This window comes from Gymnogyps californianus, chromosome 2 (assembly GCF_018139145.2).
Source record: "Gymnogyps californianus isolate 813 chromosome 2, ASM1813914v2, whole genome shotgun sequence".
Lineage (NCBI taxonomy): Eukaryota > Metazoa > Chordata > Aves > Accipitriformes > Cathartidae > Gymnogyps > Gymnogyps californianus.
The window spans coordinates 34,855,196-34,870,931 of record NC_059472.1 but is presented as its reverse complement, the minus strand read 5'-3'; the positions used below and the strand labels follow the sequence as shown (position 1 = coordinate 34,870,931).

At 35.5% G+C, this 15,736-nt stretch overlaps 1 protein-coding gene across 2 annotated transcripts; it reads right to left on the bottom strand.

Annotated features, from left to right (window-relative positions):
• Positions 1-1,076: 1,076 nt before the first annotated feature.
• UBE2W (ubiquitin conjugating enzyme E2 W) lies at positions 1,077-15,035 on the bottom strand. 2 transcript variants are annotated; one of them, XM_050892700.1, is made up of 5 exons: positions 14,942-15,035; positions 11,654-11,756; positions 8,950-9,105; positions 7,745-7,820; positions 1,077-3,325 (listed from the first exon to the last, which is right to left on the bottom strand). In XM_050892700.1, exons 1-5 carry the CDS (start codon positions 14,980-14,982, stop codon positions 3,312-3,314), a joined length of 390 nt encoding a protein of 129 aa, XP_050748657.1. In that variant the 5' UTR covers positions 14,983-15,035; the 3' UTR covers positions 1,077-3,311. The 2 variants fall into 2 exon arrangements, with proteins under 2 accessions (XP_050748657.1, XP_050748656.1); XM_050892699.1 differs by lacking the exon at positions 1,077-3,325 and having other exon boundaries at positions 7,779-7,839; positions 14,942-15,019.
• Positions 15,036-15,736: the final 701 nt, after the last annotated feature.

The window sequence follows — 15,736 nt, the reverse complement described above, 5'->3', positions numbered from 1 at the left end:
GAGGCAGCAGAAGTTTCATTTAACAGCCCCGGCACATGCTAACAAAGTAACAGAAGCTCTCTTCCCACCACTGCAAGCAAACAAGAATCCTGCATCTGAAACTCCTCATTCAATATCTGAAGTGTTTGTCAAATGGCAAAGAACCATAAGGAACTATTTGATCATCTATGAGAAACAAAACCACTACATCTTAGTGATTTTTTTTTTTTTTTTTTTTAAGGAAACTATTTCCTTCAGCTGTTACAATAGATACCCTCTGCAGAAAAGAGGAAACACCTCACTATTATCCAAATTCCTCCCCTGATATCCATCACAGCATTTTGGAATTACTGACAGCTTTGTCTTAAGAGTAGCTGAATGTAAGGAACAGTGCTTCTGCACTCCACCATGAAAAGGTCCACACGTATTTCCATTCAAGGGTAGTAATCTATTTTTAAACAAGAATTTATTGTGTTATAGTATAAAGACACTAAACACAAAACAAAGTGTTTAACAACATGAACATTGACACAAAATAAAAGCAAGATCGTTTCAAGCCAATTCTGTAACCATTTCATGTGAGAAATTCCAAGTGAAAGAAAGTTACATACACAGGGTCACCCCACAGAAAGGATGGCACCACCTTCATCTAATTCAAGCCCTATTTCAGGACATCATAGCATTGTCAGAATAGTTGCATTATTTTGAGGGCTTGAGTGGTATACAGGCTTTGTCTTGGCCCTCTGTATAAAGGTGAACTTACCCACAGATCTACAAGAGAACCAATGGAGGCATTTCTACTGTAAACTAAAAGACCTGAGGTACATTCTCTTCTAATCTACCTTGCATTTTTTTGATCTAAGTATATTATAGGAGGGGGGGTATTAAAGAGCAGCATAGATTTGGTTATTTAACTTCACTGTAGTCCATGTGATAGCATAGGTCAATAAAACGTATAATGCTTTGCACCACAACACCCATCTTCAACAAAATACACAGAGTATGTCATAAAGCTTCTCTGAAACCATGTATTGTAGTATGGCAAGCCACCATATGAAAAGATACATGAATCTGAGAAGATGTACTTGACATTTCTTCAGAGACATTACCTTGTGTCACAATAAGGTCTGTTTCCTGTGGACTATTTGAAAGGATCCATTATGTAAACCATTCATACACGAATTTCTCAAAGATGTGTCAATCGTTCCAATCAATACAGAGCAGTTAACATGAATATACAGATTAAGTATCAGATCACTGCTCTTTCATATGAACCATTTCCAAAAGTAACCAGTTTGATTAACTCACAACAATAAAATTTTGCTAAACAAAAAGTTAGGAGCAGAACTATTTCATTTGCTTAGAATGATTATTTTTGGCTCTTAAAAGAAACTGAATTCTATGTTTTAAAGGCTCATTGTGAAAATATATACACACATCAAATTTATATCCAAAGCTAGATTTTACCATTGAGTTTTAAAGGCCAAGAGATATTTTCAATACAGTAGAAAAAATAGCAGTTCCTGAAGTATAACGTAGCCTCGCTTCACTGGCAATATCCATAATTCAGTCGCTGTACAAAATACTTCTCTGAAGCAAATCCATCTGAACTCTATCCACCCTGAGTTAAGCATCTATACTTTTTAAAATGTTTTAAACATTACGTAACAGAGAAGTATGTACAAGGCTATAAAACTTGTCAGTTATCATACAGCAGTAAGAAAAAAAATCAGTATTTTCAGCCAATTTTCTGTTTGTTACTGTAGTTATTCATTCTGGGTTGGGTTTGGGGTTTTTTTTGGCTTTTGTTTGTTTTTAAATCAAGTAATTACTTGATTTAGACATTCATGCATTAATCGCTTGAATTTTTTTTTTTGAGTGCAACAATAAGGCAACAGTAAAAAGTTATAGAAATTTTGCATATGTGTAAAGGTATTAAGTTTATAAAAGTGCTTCCTAAAAAGACAACCTAATTGCAGTATCAAAATATTACAGAGTGGTGAGAACAACTATCATTTCAATAAATGTTGCTCCATAGAAAAATGTCAATCTGATTTTAGGCTTTTCCCCTTTTTTGGTGAAGTAAAAGCCTGGAAAAAAATTGGTATGGCTGCGTGGGACAAGCAAGTTAAGAAAATATACTTTAGTCTAAACTTAAATAAGAAGGTCCACACTTTTTTGTCAAAACATTAAGCCTCTGTCAAAAATGTATTTTTTTTTTTCTTTTTATAGTACAGGATTAAAAGACAAGATGATGCTTACAAGATAAAGAAATAATTTACATGAAAATATCTTCTGACAAAGCTTTTCAATCAAAATATTGTTTTGTAACATTCAAACATGACATACAACAACAAAAGAAACAGTGAATGCAAACAAAAAATGTTATATGGATTGCTTTGAAACACATAAATAAATGAAATATTGGTGTAGGCAGTAGGGCTCATGCTGATGGCTAGCAGGAAATAACAGTGTGCAATCTATTTGGAAAAAGCTCTAAAGTACAAATTACAAGCCCAATTACGGACTGCAGCAAGTTCAGTTATATCACTGCCATCCTCTCCTATCTCCAAAATAAATTCTTGATTAAATCACTCATACCCTAAATTACTCATACCTTTGCTTCAGAGATATGAATAACTATATACAAAAAGTAGTTTTATTTCACCATAGGGATAACATTGTACCTCTCTGCCAATGTCACTTGAAAAACCTTCCATGTCAAAACAATTTGACAGCAGATAAACAATTTAATAAATATGCAATGATCTTATTACAGTCCTTCAGCTAAGCATGTTAACTCATGCTGCTACTTTTGTGATCACAGTGCATAGAATCCAAATATAAAAGAATGGGGAGGCCTTTAAGGTAATGGTAGATCCCTTGCTTATAATCCAAATATATCCGAAACTTTCATAAGCTCTGTCATGCATCAATCTTTTTTGTGGCAGGAGCAAAACCTTTCCCTGGTACAATGTCCATTGCCGGCAATGGATGCACCAAAACCGCCAAGGAGCCCAGTGTTATTGCACAATATATGAAGACCTGGAATTCTTCCAAAAGCTTAAAATAAAAATAATGGAATTATTCTGACATTTCTGGACACCTGCATTAATACTGTATGACTAATAAAAGCATGTCAGTTGCATGGACTGAACCAGCGATCAACATGCGCCCAGAATGCACACTAGTAAAAATGCAGTCAAAGGAAGTAGTCTTCATTGCCTATAGGTCACTTCCAGTCAAAGGTTAAAGTTCAAAGACTGAATGATCAAAGTGCTCATTTTCTCAGTAGGACTATCTTCTGCTACGAGGATCACAAAATGGTGGCATCAACATGTGTCATCTTTAAAATAAAAGAAGAGCATTTATGGAAAACATATAAACATTCTAAGTCCAAATTAGCAAGGTGCTGTATGCAGAAACAATTCCTAGCATAGACAGTAACATGCAGTGGAAATACACCGATTGAATAATTCTGCAGTTTTGTTCAATAATGACTCAGGAAAAAAAGATGAGAATATCAAACACAAAACTTCCAAAATACACATACACCCCCAAGCATATTAGTATTAGCATTATATTCCATTAAAAGGACAGTAATTTCGACACTCGATATTTAGAAAGCCACTCATCAGGAAAATGAAAGACCAGATATGCTTAATATTTTGCCCCCTTGAAGTACAGCAGGTCCACACCAGTTATCAAATTGAGAAATCCTTTTATGAGGAATACATAGCAATAAGAGCTGGCAGAGCGGGCTTCTCCTGATGCACTCTCAACCCTTTATACATATTTTTTTTAATATAGATATGTATGTATATTCATTTATTTCTCAAGAATCAACACAAACTATAGCTGACAGAATTATGCAAAAATAATAGGTTACTACTGTAATCCTAAAATCTTAAACCTGACAATAACTTACATTCACTAAATTTTAGATACTGATTGGACAGAACATATTAAAAAAAAAACATATTCTATGCCAATTTTTTCTGCACTATGCTCACTATTAAAGTAAATATTTGAACTGTGAAAGCTCTCCCTTTTAAACTTTCTCTTCCACACATCAACCTGCAGCGTATTTGCATCTGGTAACAGTAAATATTAAGCTTGTTAACAGAAAGCAAACTTACTGTCTGGTTATTTTTAATGCACTTACTTATAACCTCGCACACCTAGAAAACGTAGCCTCATAAACAATATTTTTACCATTTACAGATTTAGTATGTATAAAGTAGCAGCGAACAATTCTACATTCTCACTGGAAAACATTATGTCATACATGTAAAAAACCTCTTCATTTTGATAGGGTACTGTACATGTAAAAAAGATTGGACAAGGATGCAAGAGAGATAGAAGGGGTATTTAAACTGTGTACTAAAAGTTTAGGTCAAATACCAGAGAAAACAATTCCTACTTAAAAACAAACAAACAAACAAACAAGGAGGTGCTGGCTGAAAACAAACACTATTCCCCTCTTTTTTTACAAAAATCTACCTCCTGACAACACCAAAGCCAGGCAACAGCTTTATGAAACCGATTTCAGCCTGGATGCCCAAGAAAACTGTATCTGGAAGATCCTCCTCTGTCTTTAACACAACATGATCAACTCTCAGATTGAAATTCAACATGAAATTCAAGGCACAGTTGAAGCAGACATTGGGTAGGGCAGACAACCTGGAAATATTTTTGGTTATCAAAGATCAGGAGTTTTGAAACAGGGCTTGTGAGGACATCAGTTTGTAGCAAACAAGGCTCCATCACTTTGTTTATGGAATAAGTTGCTTTGTTGGGGCAGGGATGAAATGAGAGAGTAAAAACTCTGTAATAAGCTAAATACACAGAGACTCATGTTTACATGTCAGAATATATCTCAAAATGCCACTTTATCCCTCTGTGTTCCTATCGGTTTGCTTTACATCAGCTCCCAACCATGCACTACTTGCTCTCAGCTAAATAAATTCCAGGCACTTACTCGAAGAAAAAAAAAAAAAAATTGCTTCAAATGCATATATTAAAATTGATGGCAGTCTTCCTCCTTTCTCTTCAAAACACAGGGATTCAATTTCACATTAAAGCTAAGCCAGTCCAATGGCTAGCTGACAACAGAAGGGGCAGAACCACTCTGTATCTCCCTCCACATGTTCTTGTATTAGCACTGGCATTTATTTCACCCAGTGGTTACCCTTGGACAGCTGGTTTTCTTTCTTGGTTGGGAATGGTTTTTCTTCCCTAATTTACCCAGCCCAAAGTGGTTCAACCACAAGATTAGATATGTGATGCTTTAGTTGAAGCAGGAGCAGAAAATGAAGATGACAGAATCACCTTTTCCAAGGGCTTGTAAATCTTTTCAGGTGTACATAACATTGAAGACAGTTCTTTTCCAGAGAGAGGTGGTTAAAATTAGCAGGCAAGCTACACTTCCCATTTTAGTGTAACCCACCATTTCTTCAAACCCATCAAGAAAACATTGAAAATTTAAAGATCGTGCCTTGGCAGTCTTGTTTTATGGCCACAGAAGAGAAACAAAATTACTTGTAACTGAGAGAAGGAGCAAGTGACATGCAAAACTTGAAGGAAAAACCCTCTGGCATTTAAGAAAATTTTTGCCCAATGGACATCGGCATGTTTTACTTTTTAATGTAAGAATTTAATGGTGGGGGAGAAAAGCCCAATGAACTTTTAATCATGACCTCCTTTGCAATTTGTACTTAAAAAGGAAGTTAAAAAACAAATGAAAATATTACGAAGCAAGCTGGTATGAGTTATTTAAATGAACTGACTTGCTTTCTCTTGCTTCAGGTTGGTTTTTTGGTTGCTCTGAATTTGGGGAGGGGTAGGGTTTTCTGACTTTCAGGAAACAGCCAGTGTGTAGTTACTTCAAAGTAATTAAATGACTTGTTCAGTGGACTATAAGCAGCTTGATGGTTTTGAGCCACAATTATATAGCAACTTTCAGAGTCAGATAACCCACATTTCTTTTCATACTCATTTGGTGTTTTGCTTAACTCAAATTGTATTTCATGAATAAGAAATCAAAGTACTATCTGCAGACTGTTCTCCTTGATAGACTTCAATCCTGAGTCAAAACGAGACTAGTACAAATTCAAAGTAGACAGAACATATTTTAATCACAAGATAAAGCCAATAAAGGAAACTTTACTTGTTTCTCTTTAAAAATAACTAGCAAGTGAAAATAAAAATAGTTAATAAAAATTCTCCCAAAATTGTCAATTAAAAAAAAGCAAAACTAGAAAGGGGGAAGCACCAAACACGTTACAAGAGTGCGAAAACAGAAAGAGAAGAGAAAGTGACTACTGAATAATCTGGTGAAGATGAAAAACCCAGCCTTGCGGGCAATGGGATTATTATTCTTGCAGTCAATTTTAAAAAAAACATAATGTACAACCACATGATAAACAGTCCTGAGTTTCTTAAAAACCTCTTAATTCTATGACATATAGCACTACTCTTACTGTAATTGAAGTCATCTTGTTTTAGAGATACTATTAGAGTATTACGAGAAACAGAGTTTCATTCTGTTACATTACCACATATCAAAAACCCATGGGTCTCAGCAAGTATTATAAAACTCTAAAGTTTTTCCTGTTAAAGCATTCCACGGGCTTTTAAGAATCTAAGGATGAAGGCTTTGGCATTTGCCTCTCCAGACATTACCTCCCACTGTCTCAAAATACCTGGTCTCATTTCACATAGGGGACAGGACATGTCCTGGGGTGGGGAGGCAGTGAAAAACAGAGGACGTCTTATGATGGAGCCTTCAGTGAAAGGTAGCGATGGGATCAACTCCTCCTGCACCACCCTAGCGTACAGTATTACCTGCTCTAACACATCCCTTCCCAAAAATACATGGGCTTCTAATAACTACCGTTTGTATAGTATTTTCCTAGGGAAAGCAAAGAAAGTGTTGGCGACCAAGGAGGAGAGAAGAAAAGCATAGCCCGTCTCTACTCTCTCCTCCTTTCTTTCCTCACCAATGGAGTGGATAAGACAAGCACATACAGCCAACTCCAGCTCTGGGAAGAGGATGACAAATGTTGAGGCAGCAGAAAGAAACCACATCGTATAAAGCCAGACAGAGAGTACATGGAAAGGTAAAAAAAAAACCAAAACCCAAACAAAAAAACCCCAACCCAAACCAAAATGACACAACACTGCAGACACTGTAGTACTACTATACGTAGCAATTTTAGTATGGTATCTTATCATGTACATTTAGAATCTTATTACTATATTATTGACTATTAGTTCTTAAGAGCCTTTAAGTTAGCCAGCTGTCCCACATTGGAAATTCTGATTAACAGTGGAAATCTATTAAAACACATAGCTGTTTACAAACACATAGGCATCTTTTAATCGCCGTAAAAGCTCTTAAAGCATTACCAACAACAACAAAAAGCCCTGGGTTTAGAGCTAAACCTAGTTTCATTTTGGACCTTCCCCAACCCCAAACTTAACACTTGTCATGGACTAACACAGTTTACAAGAACTTTTATTCAAATTCAATCCTCCAATTTAAAACATATAAATCTGTGCTGTTTAAATTTCCTATCAGGAATTATTAAAATGTGATATAAAAAAATCACAGCAGAGTATCTTAGAAACAGGATTTTAATAACTTTTTGAAATTTAAAAGAAGAGTTTAAAGGCTTTGAATACATTTATCCTACTTTCCTACATTTTACTTGCCTTCAGCCTGAAAAAACTTCAAAATTCCTGGTCCTAGTTAAATACTTACCATGATACCACCATTTTGTTTTCTTTGGATTCTTGTTACACGTTCTTACATAAAATGAGTTATCTGGAGGTCGTCTCTGCAACAGAAGAAAAGACCTACAAATAATCAAACAATCCTTGTATTGTAATACATGAGCTATTTAATAAGCTTATGAAAGGCTACCACGTGAATGCAGTGAAAATGAAGTAACAGGCAGGGCTAGACCTTTGTCAAGAAAAATCTCTTACAGATCCAGGTAACAATTCTTACTGGAGATACTCCAAGCAAAACATTAATGAAAAATACCAAACGGTTTGGAGATAGACAGAGGAAGAACTAAATTTAAAAAAAGAAAGAAAACAACCCACAAGAAAGGAACAGCTGTTGTTCAAAAAAACCAAATGAAATTCCTTTGCAGACTGGAATCTAATTCTGATATATTAGATCCAATTCACATCCACAAGTCTCAGCTTGGAGTGAGTGAACAAACATCTATAGCTGATCAATACTTCATATTCTTCAGCTTTCTTCATAAGCATCATCATTACGCAAAACCAAAGTCATAGGATACAATACAAAGCCATTTTGGGGGTGTTTTTCTACCACATACACATGACCAGGATGGATTGGGATGTGACAAACAGGCATGTTTAGATAGCACAGATGTACAAGCTCTGACCACATCTAACTTCCACAGATAATCCACTGCGAAAGAAATGGTCAAGAGTAAAAGGGTGGTCTCTTTACAAAAAAGGTCTAAGATATCAGTGCCACTCATCTATGACCAAAAAAGCAGCTTAGCACCATTTACTTTCCTGAAATGAAAATTATCAATATCACTGAAATAGTACAGCTGCAAAGCCTTATAAACATCTGCACTAAAGACATTTCAATAGTCATTTTGCACTGCCTTTAGAGACAGAATCAATTTACAACGAATTGTCCTAAACCATGATTGAACTTCACAATTAGTACAACTAGAAGGGTTCCATTCACTCCTCTTTTCCCATAATGATATATGAGCAGGTTACCATGAAAACAGTGACAAAGTACTTACTACACTGGGTTTTTTTGCAGTTCTAGCTTAGTATTTTTTTCAGTAGTAGAAATGTAGATACAGTAGTTTTGCCTATTTTAGAATTTGAGAAATGAAAATCTCACTTTGCAAAGTAGAAAACTATTAACTTGTACTTATTCTACTCCAACAGTGCTAAAAAAGCCCATACCTTTTCTTTGCAGCTGGAAAGCATGCTAATAATGCTAAGACAAACAGATTGCACTGAGAGAGCTGGAGACCAGTCTTCTGTTAGAATGGATAAACAGATATGACCATTGCTATAAACATGAGGATGAACAGGAATATTGTCTCCAGTAAACATGACCTAAAAAAACAAGAACAAACATAACTGTAATTTATGTCCACATTTTAAATAAGACTGTATTGCTTTTAGGAAAACAATAATATCTTATTTAAGAAGTGGATCTGCCATTTTCACTTACATTAAATAATACACTTTACCATGTTAGGTTCATTCATTTTTGGAAGCTATTAATTGAAATGTAAAATAAAACAATGGAAGCCTAAATAGCTAGTGAAGATGAAGTTAAATAAATGGTTAAACGTAGCGTTTTTTCCTATGAATATCTATGCAGCATGGAAAAAGGCAAAGGTAACACTGTAAAGACATTAAACTAAACTTTTTGTATCTTGCAGCCTCAGTCTTTCATGTCCTAAGGAACAGAGTTGCCTAGCCAAAACACTGGATTTTAATGATTTCATAAGCCACAACGTTATACACCAGGAAACACAATGAGATTCACAAATGAGTATTTCTATAAGCCTGGACACAACAGAAATTAAGTTCTGGACAACTCATCCAGGTTCCAGCATAAAGAGTAAAATCCGTCAATCCTATAAACTATCAAAGGACTTGTACAACTGAAGTATGTTACCACATAGGAAATATTTTTAGATCATTATTTCAAATGGAATATGTTTTCATTTGACATGGACGAATATGGAAGAACAGCATTTAGAACCTTAACTCCTGTCTATTAAAAGATATTACAGTCAAAAAAAGGTTAGAAAAGCAATTTTGACAACTATTGCTCTTACATCAAGTCTTTGTCAAACACACAGTTGGCTCAGGACCAATAGAAATGGAGTAAAAGTGAAAGCTTTGTAGCAGCATTATTCTCCTGAGCTCCTTATCCAACATAACCATTGTCATCTTTTATGCAATGACATAATAAACCTCTACCACTCATGACCATAATACCCAGAAGCCTCTTAAGTGCTTCCTAAGTTATATAGATATATGTATGTGTACAAATATGTATACATGTACACAACACACCCACCTCATCACTGACTACAAGAAAGAAGCAACACCGTCATATAGGAAACTGAAATTAGAGAGCTTAACCTATTTGCCAAATGGCAGATAGGTTTCTAAGGCAGCAGAAAAACTGGATGCAGAATGATCTTTCATAGGTCTTTAAACTGATATTTCTTAAGCTTTGAAGAGCTTACCTTCATAATCCAGTAATGTATTTCACTTCTAATGTCTTCCTTTTATAGGAAAACCAGAACTAGGCATACTAGGGTAAGTAAAAGCATGCACACTATGATAGACAACATACATTTAAAGGCAGAAAACAACCAAGTGATTAAGCAGAAGAAGTGTAACCTGCCAATTCACAGTAAGTAGATTTGCAGGAGAGAGAATTATGACCCAGAGGTTTGTAATATAGAATGAACTTACTGCACAGCAGCATTTTTGTAATGGAAATTCCAGTCATCTACAATAATTAAGTATCGAGTACTTAAATTCTTAATTGTTTTCTGTGCTAAAAGTCTGTGTACATGTATGGATATAATTTGCTGTTTTACAATAAATTGCACAGAGTCACACACACAGGTTGGGTAATGAGTACAAACAGTACCTACTTGGAACCAAATGAAAGTGGCTACTCTCTTGTGGATCACCTATGAGTAGTTCACTGCAAACCTGATGAGGTGCAGAAGTACAGGTGGCCAGTTTGTTCCTTAAAACCTAAGACTGAAAAGTCAGCATTCTAGTTTTTAATCACGGTACCTAAAAATATGTAATGTTTATGGTTTAAGTGTCTCTCACAGCTCCGTGCTTCAGTTTCAACACCAATGAGAAAAGTGTCAGAGATCACTCTTGGAACTTTGGGCTGAAACAGACAGGACAAGAACTAAGGCACTCTTGCTTTTCATCTTCCTTTTTCAGAAAAGTGGGGGTGACAGCCGAACACTACTCTTACCAGCCATGTTTTGTAACATTTCCCTCAGGTAATGGAGGGATGGATGTACAGAGCTCATTCTGCAGCCTAGTGGTATTGCTGCCCCTTCAGTTCTTTATGTTGCCATGAAAGCAACACAGCTTTCTCACACCTCAATTATAACCACTAGATTTGCAGGCCTCCCATAAAGATGTCACGTATCTATGAGAATCCCTACCACAAGCACAATTTCTCCAGCTGTATTAACAATGGCAGCAGAGAAGATGCAAGAGGCTTAAAAATAAACTAGAAAAAAAAGAAGTTGGAAGTAAAAAGAGGGGACAAAGAAGCAGTTTGTTGATTACTCTACTCCTACACCGCAGTAAAGTGGATCTTCCTACTTTACCCTGTGTTGCTCTTTCATATGATATGAATATCAACCTCAAAGAAGCCTCCAGTTTACATTGCTCTTTCATCTCCTATGAAACCAAGTAGACTGTCACAGCACTATACCTCACTGCAGAGTCATTTTTTAAAGAAAAGGCATCTGCACAATGTGTTTAATACAAATTAAAGTAACTAAACCTCACATTAGAATATGTGGATGATATTAATATTCAGCATGTGTCATGCAGCTATAACCTAAAGGTAGCGTTAAGCAAGAAGGAAGAAAGCAGTTACCTGAGGCGAATCAAAAGGATACCGACTACTGAACTTAAATAGAAGCTGAAATTTCTCCCCTTCATATAGTGTTCCTGGAGCACCTTCCATGTCTACAATCCACCTAAGGAATGGGGAAAAAATTGTTAGTATTGTGGACTGACAAATTTTACTCCTGGAGCACAGGACTAATCAAATCAGTTACCAATCACAGCCAAATCTTCTAAACTCTCCATTAGTATCATAACAATCACAAAGGTGATTAACACATCAAGCCTACATTTGAAAGAAACAAGCTTGGTATTTTACATACAGGCATTGATACAGTGCTGCAAATTATACAATTAATTATGACTTCATCTCAACATAGATGCATCAGTTCCCAATAAAATGATTGTTAATGTGAGACAACAAAGCTGAAACAAGAGACCTGTTCCAAAGTTTATTCCTACACAAAAACAGGCTTGGAAGGAAACAAACTAGTATGCATTCTCTTTCATGTTGTTTTACTTTTCTGTCAAGGAAATCATCAATACAGTTTGTTAAAATAAAGTCTGTATCCAAGGGGGAAGGGCAATGCTCCTCTTGCACTTACATCTGTGAAAAACTCAGAAATTAAATGGTACATAACCTGGCAGGTACTGGAACCAAAACTGGAAAGTTAATAATATAAAAAGGAAAAGGTCACAGAAAATTAAAAACAAAACAAAACAAAAAAGGATGATTTGCAATTGTAATAAAGATAACACCTCAACATATCAGGGTACTCTTTTTCCTCTGCTTCTGCTCCTTCCATCATAATAACATGGAAGTAAGTGACAGGTGGAGTTGGCACAGGGGGAACGAAGAGGGAGGTGTTGGGTGTGGGTGTTTTATTGTTGTTGGTTTTGGGTTGGGTTGTTGGGGTTTTTTTAATCCAGTCAAAAATAGATGCTTTGCATATTGTTCAACACATACAGCAACACTCTGCTATCTAACTTCTGTCATTTTGGAGTTCTATTGTAGATCAGTTAATACCATCCTTTGCAGCATCACTTCCCCATTTTTGTGTTTCACCCTTGATTGAGCTTTACACATTTGAGCAACACGATAATGTAAAGATTCAGCAAGAGACTACAAAAATGCTCAGATAAGATTTACATCAGACTCAATTGACGCAGTTGAGATTTTTCAGAACAGCAATGTGTTCAGAAAAGTCGACATCTCCTCCAGCTGGCAGTCCTGATGATCCTACTCCCAACCTCTCCATCCTCCTGTCATATACACTCTCCCTGTGTATTTAAGCCGTGCACATTTTTTAATTTTCCCCTCTATTACTCTCTCTTTTTTTTTTCTGAGAAAAATTGCTTCTCTACTGAACTGCTAGCTGTCACACTCTTCAGGAGGAATGCATCTTCAACAGTAGCATGGTGATGGCTGTACTAGTGCTCCATATCTTAATTTTGTGAAGACTCCTTCAGTTTAATCTATCTGCACTCCAGACCACTTATCTCTTCTTATGCCTTCTGCTTTTACATTTATACACATGGTACACCAATACTCTTCAGCTTTATTGGTCCTTGTGATCCAGAACCTCCACTTTCAAGTTTTTAAAATAGTTTCATTTACTAAGTAGAAGATAACTCTGCCTAGACATTGCTCCTTTTATGGTCAAGGAATCACTAGAACCCATCTTTCCTGTGTGCTTTACGGTTTAGCCATCTCAAATTCCTAATCCTTGTGTATTTAAAATAGATGTTTGCTTAACGTTTCAAATGACCCAGTTACATCATGGGATCCAATTATTTTATTCAACATCTTTCAAACCCAAGCTAGTATTGCTACACAAATCTTTACTGCACCAGTTCAAACTGCAACTTGATTAGTGAACTCAGAACATGCTACTTGGCACCAAAAACCCTCAAAGAGAAAAAATACAATGTTACATGTGACAGGAAGCTTCTTAAACAGTAACAATTCCAAAATCTAGCATGGCACTAAACAAGAAGTTTTTATTTGCAAGGTATTGAAAGGTATAAAAATTGTACATAGCAGAAAAAATAATGAGGCAGTACTCTGGGAACAGAGACATCCTAAGAAAAATGGAAATCCATGAGCAGAAAAAAAAACCCACAACAGATTTTTTTCCTTTTCCATCTCTTCATCTGCTGTAAACTTTCACTTAATGGTTGTTTTTGTTTAAATGAGTGAAAAACACTTGCAATATTAGATTGAGTCCTTTTTTCAGAAAAATTAAGTATTTTGCTTCTGAAAGAAAACCCAAAGTAAATCAAGAAACACGAGCTGTAATTCAGGAATCGTACACCAGTTTATTATTATTTGTATCAAATTCTGGAAAGTGCTATTTCAATTTGTTTTAGTCATATTCTTCTGCATGAAGTATCACAAAACCCAGCATCATTTAAAAAGCAATAGCAGTGTTTAACTCAGTACATACAAGGCTCAGAAAAGCCTCATGTAACATGGTCTGAGTGTCATCACCAAAAGTACAGATGTGAAGCAACATCAGAAGTCAGCTCTATGTTACATTTTTAAATTGATCCATCAATCAATAATATAGTCCAGAACATACATATAGCCTGAGATTCATACTCTCATAAATGTTTATATCTGCTAAGAATTTTTTAACATTTCTCTAAAATTAAACTACGAAAATTATCTAAAAGAAATGTCACCACAGTCTAAACCTTTTGAATTTCAGTCAATTAAAAAAACAGTTTAAATTAATACCAGGAACAACCCCTGTCCATTTCAATGGGCAGAACACAGAATATTTAACCATGTTTCTCCTTCCATTTCGCTAATCACAGAAAAAAAACTACAGCAGGGGGGAAAGTGCAAACAAATGTACTTAAATAACTTTGCTCTTTAAGAAGTTTCCTCCACTTGCTTTAGAGAAAGAAGGTAATGGAAATTAACAGCTACGCAATATACTCAACACAAATAATGTAGAAACTCTAAACCAGCTACTCCATTATTTCAGTAAATCTAGAGGGGTTTCAGAGGTTAGTAGCTATGAAAGACTGTTAAACTATTTTATTCTAAAATATGCAGAAGCTTTTACCAATTGACATTTTGTTAAACAGTAAAATGCCTAATAAAAATTTAATGAATTCACTGTCCAGTTCCTGAGAGTGTCCAGCACATGACTGCAATATGCTCATTAAGTAGAACAATGTTTCACTCCCTAGACTAAAAATGAAAATGCAGAATGTTCCTTGGAATAAGTGGTGGAAGTGGCATGCAGAGAACTTCTCATTACTTAGCTTTTCAGCTTGATAGCAAAAATAAAATAGTATTTATACTTACTGTGTAATTGAATTTTGTACACTCTTTTCATTTAGAGTCATTCCTGGAGGTGGATCATTTTGCAATGCCAATAGTTCTTTTTGTAATCGTTTCTATAAAGAAATTGTATAGAATATTTGAAATATTAAATAAAGTTCAACAATAAACATGCACACTAAAGTACATTTCATCAATTATTGAAAGGTAAAAGGAGTTTTATTAAAAAATTTAAAATACAAAGTGAAATTGAAAGGTGAGAAAGAGGGAAGATTCCTCTCCTAGAAATTAAACTGAAAAGTCACAGGCAAAAAGAGTCACAGGCCTTAAACTTACTTTTTTGGTAAAATGAAATGGCACTTACGTTTGCAACACTGCTAAGTGAAGAACTGTTGCATTACGAAATACACAAAGGTATCCAGGATTTTGTCACGTTACAAAGATGTCAGTAAGAGCTCTACACCTAGCAGTGAACAGTTCACATTCCCTTGATAGCATCAGATCTACAATTCATTCTCCATGATTTTAACAGCACAACTCTTCCTCCTCTAAGTAGTTTAAGACACTTCTATCTGGCACCTGTGCAAGCCTTTGGCTTGTTCTAAGTCATCCCAGAGGACAGAACACAAAACTAAAGCAAGACTATGTGACTTGCAGAACACAAAATATTTTAGAACTTTATAGTAACTGCTGAGAACCTACAGAGTCGTAGTACTTAGAAAAGTGTTACACCAGCAGCTCAGGTAATTCTTACCTATTTTGACAGGGATAAATCGGTAACTGCAACCAGCCGCTTCTACAACAACTACCAGAACTGTT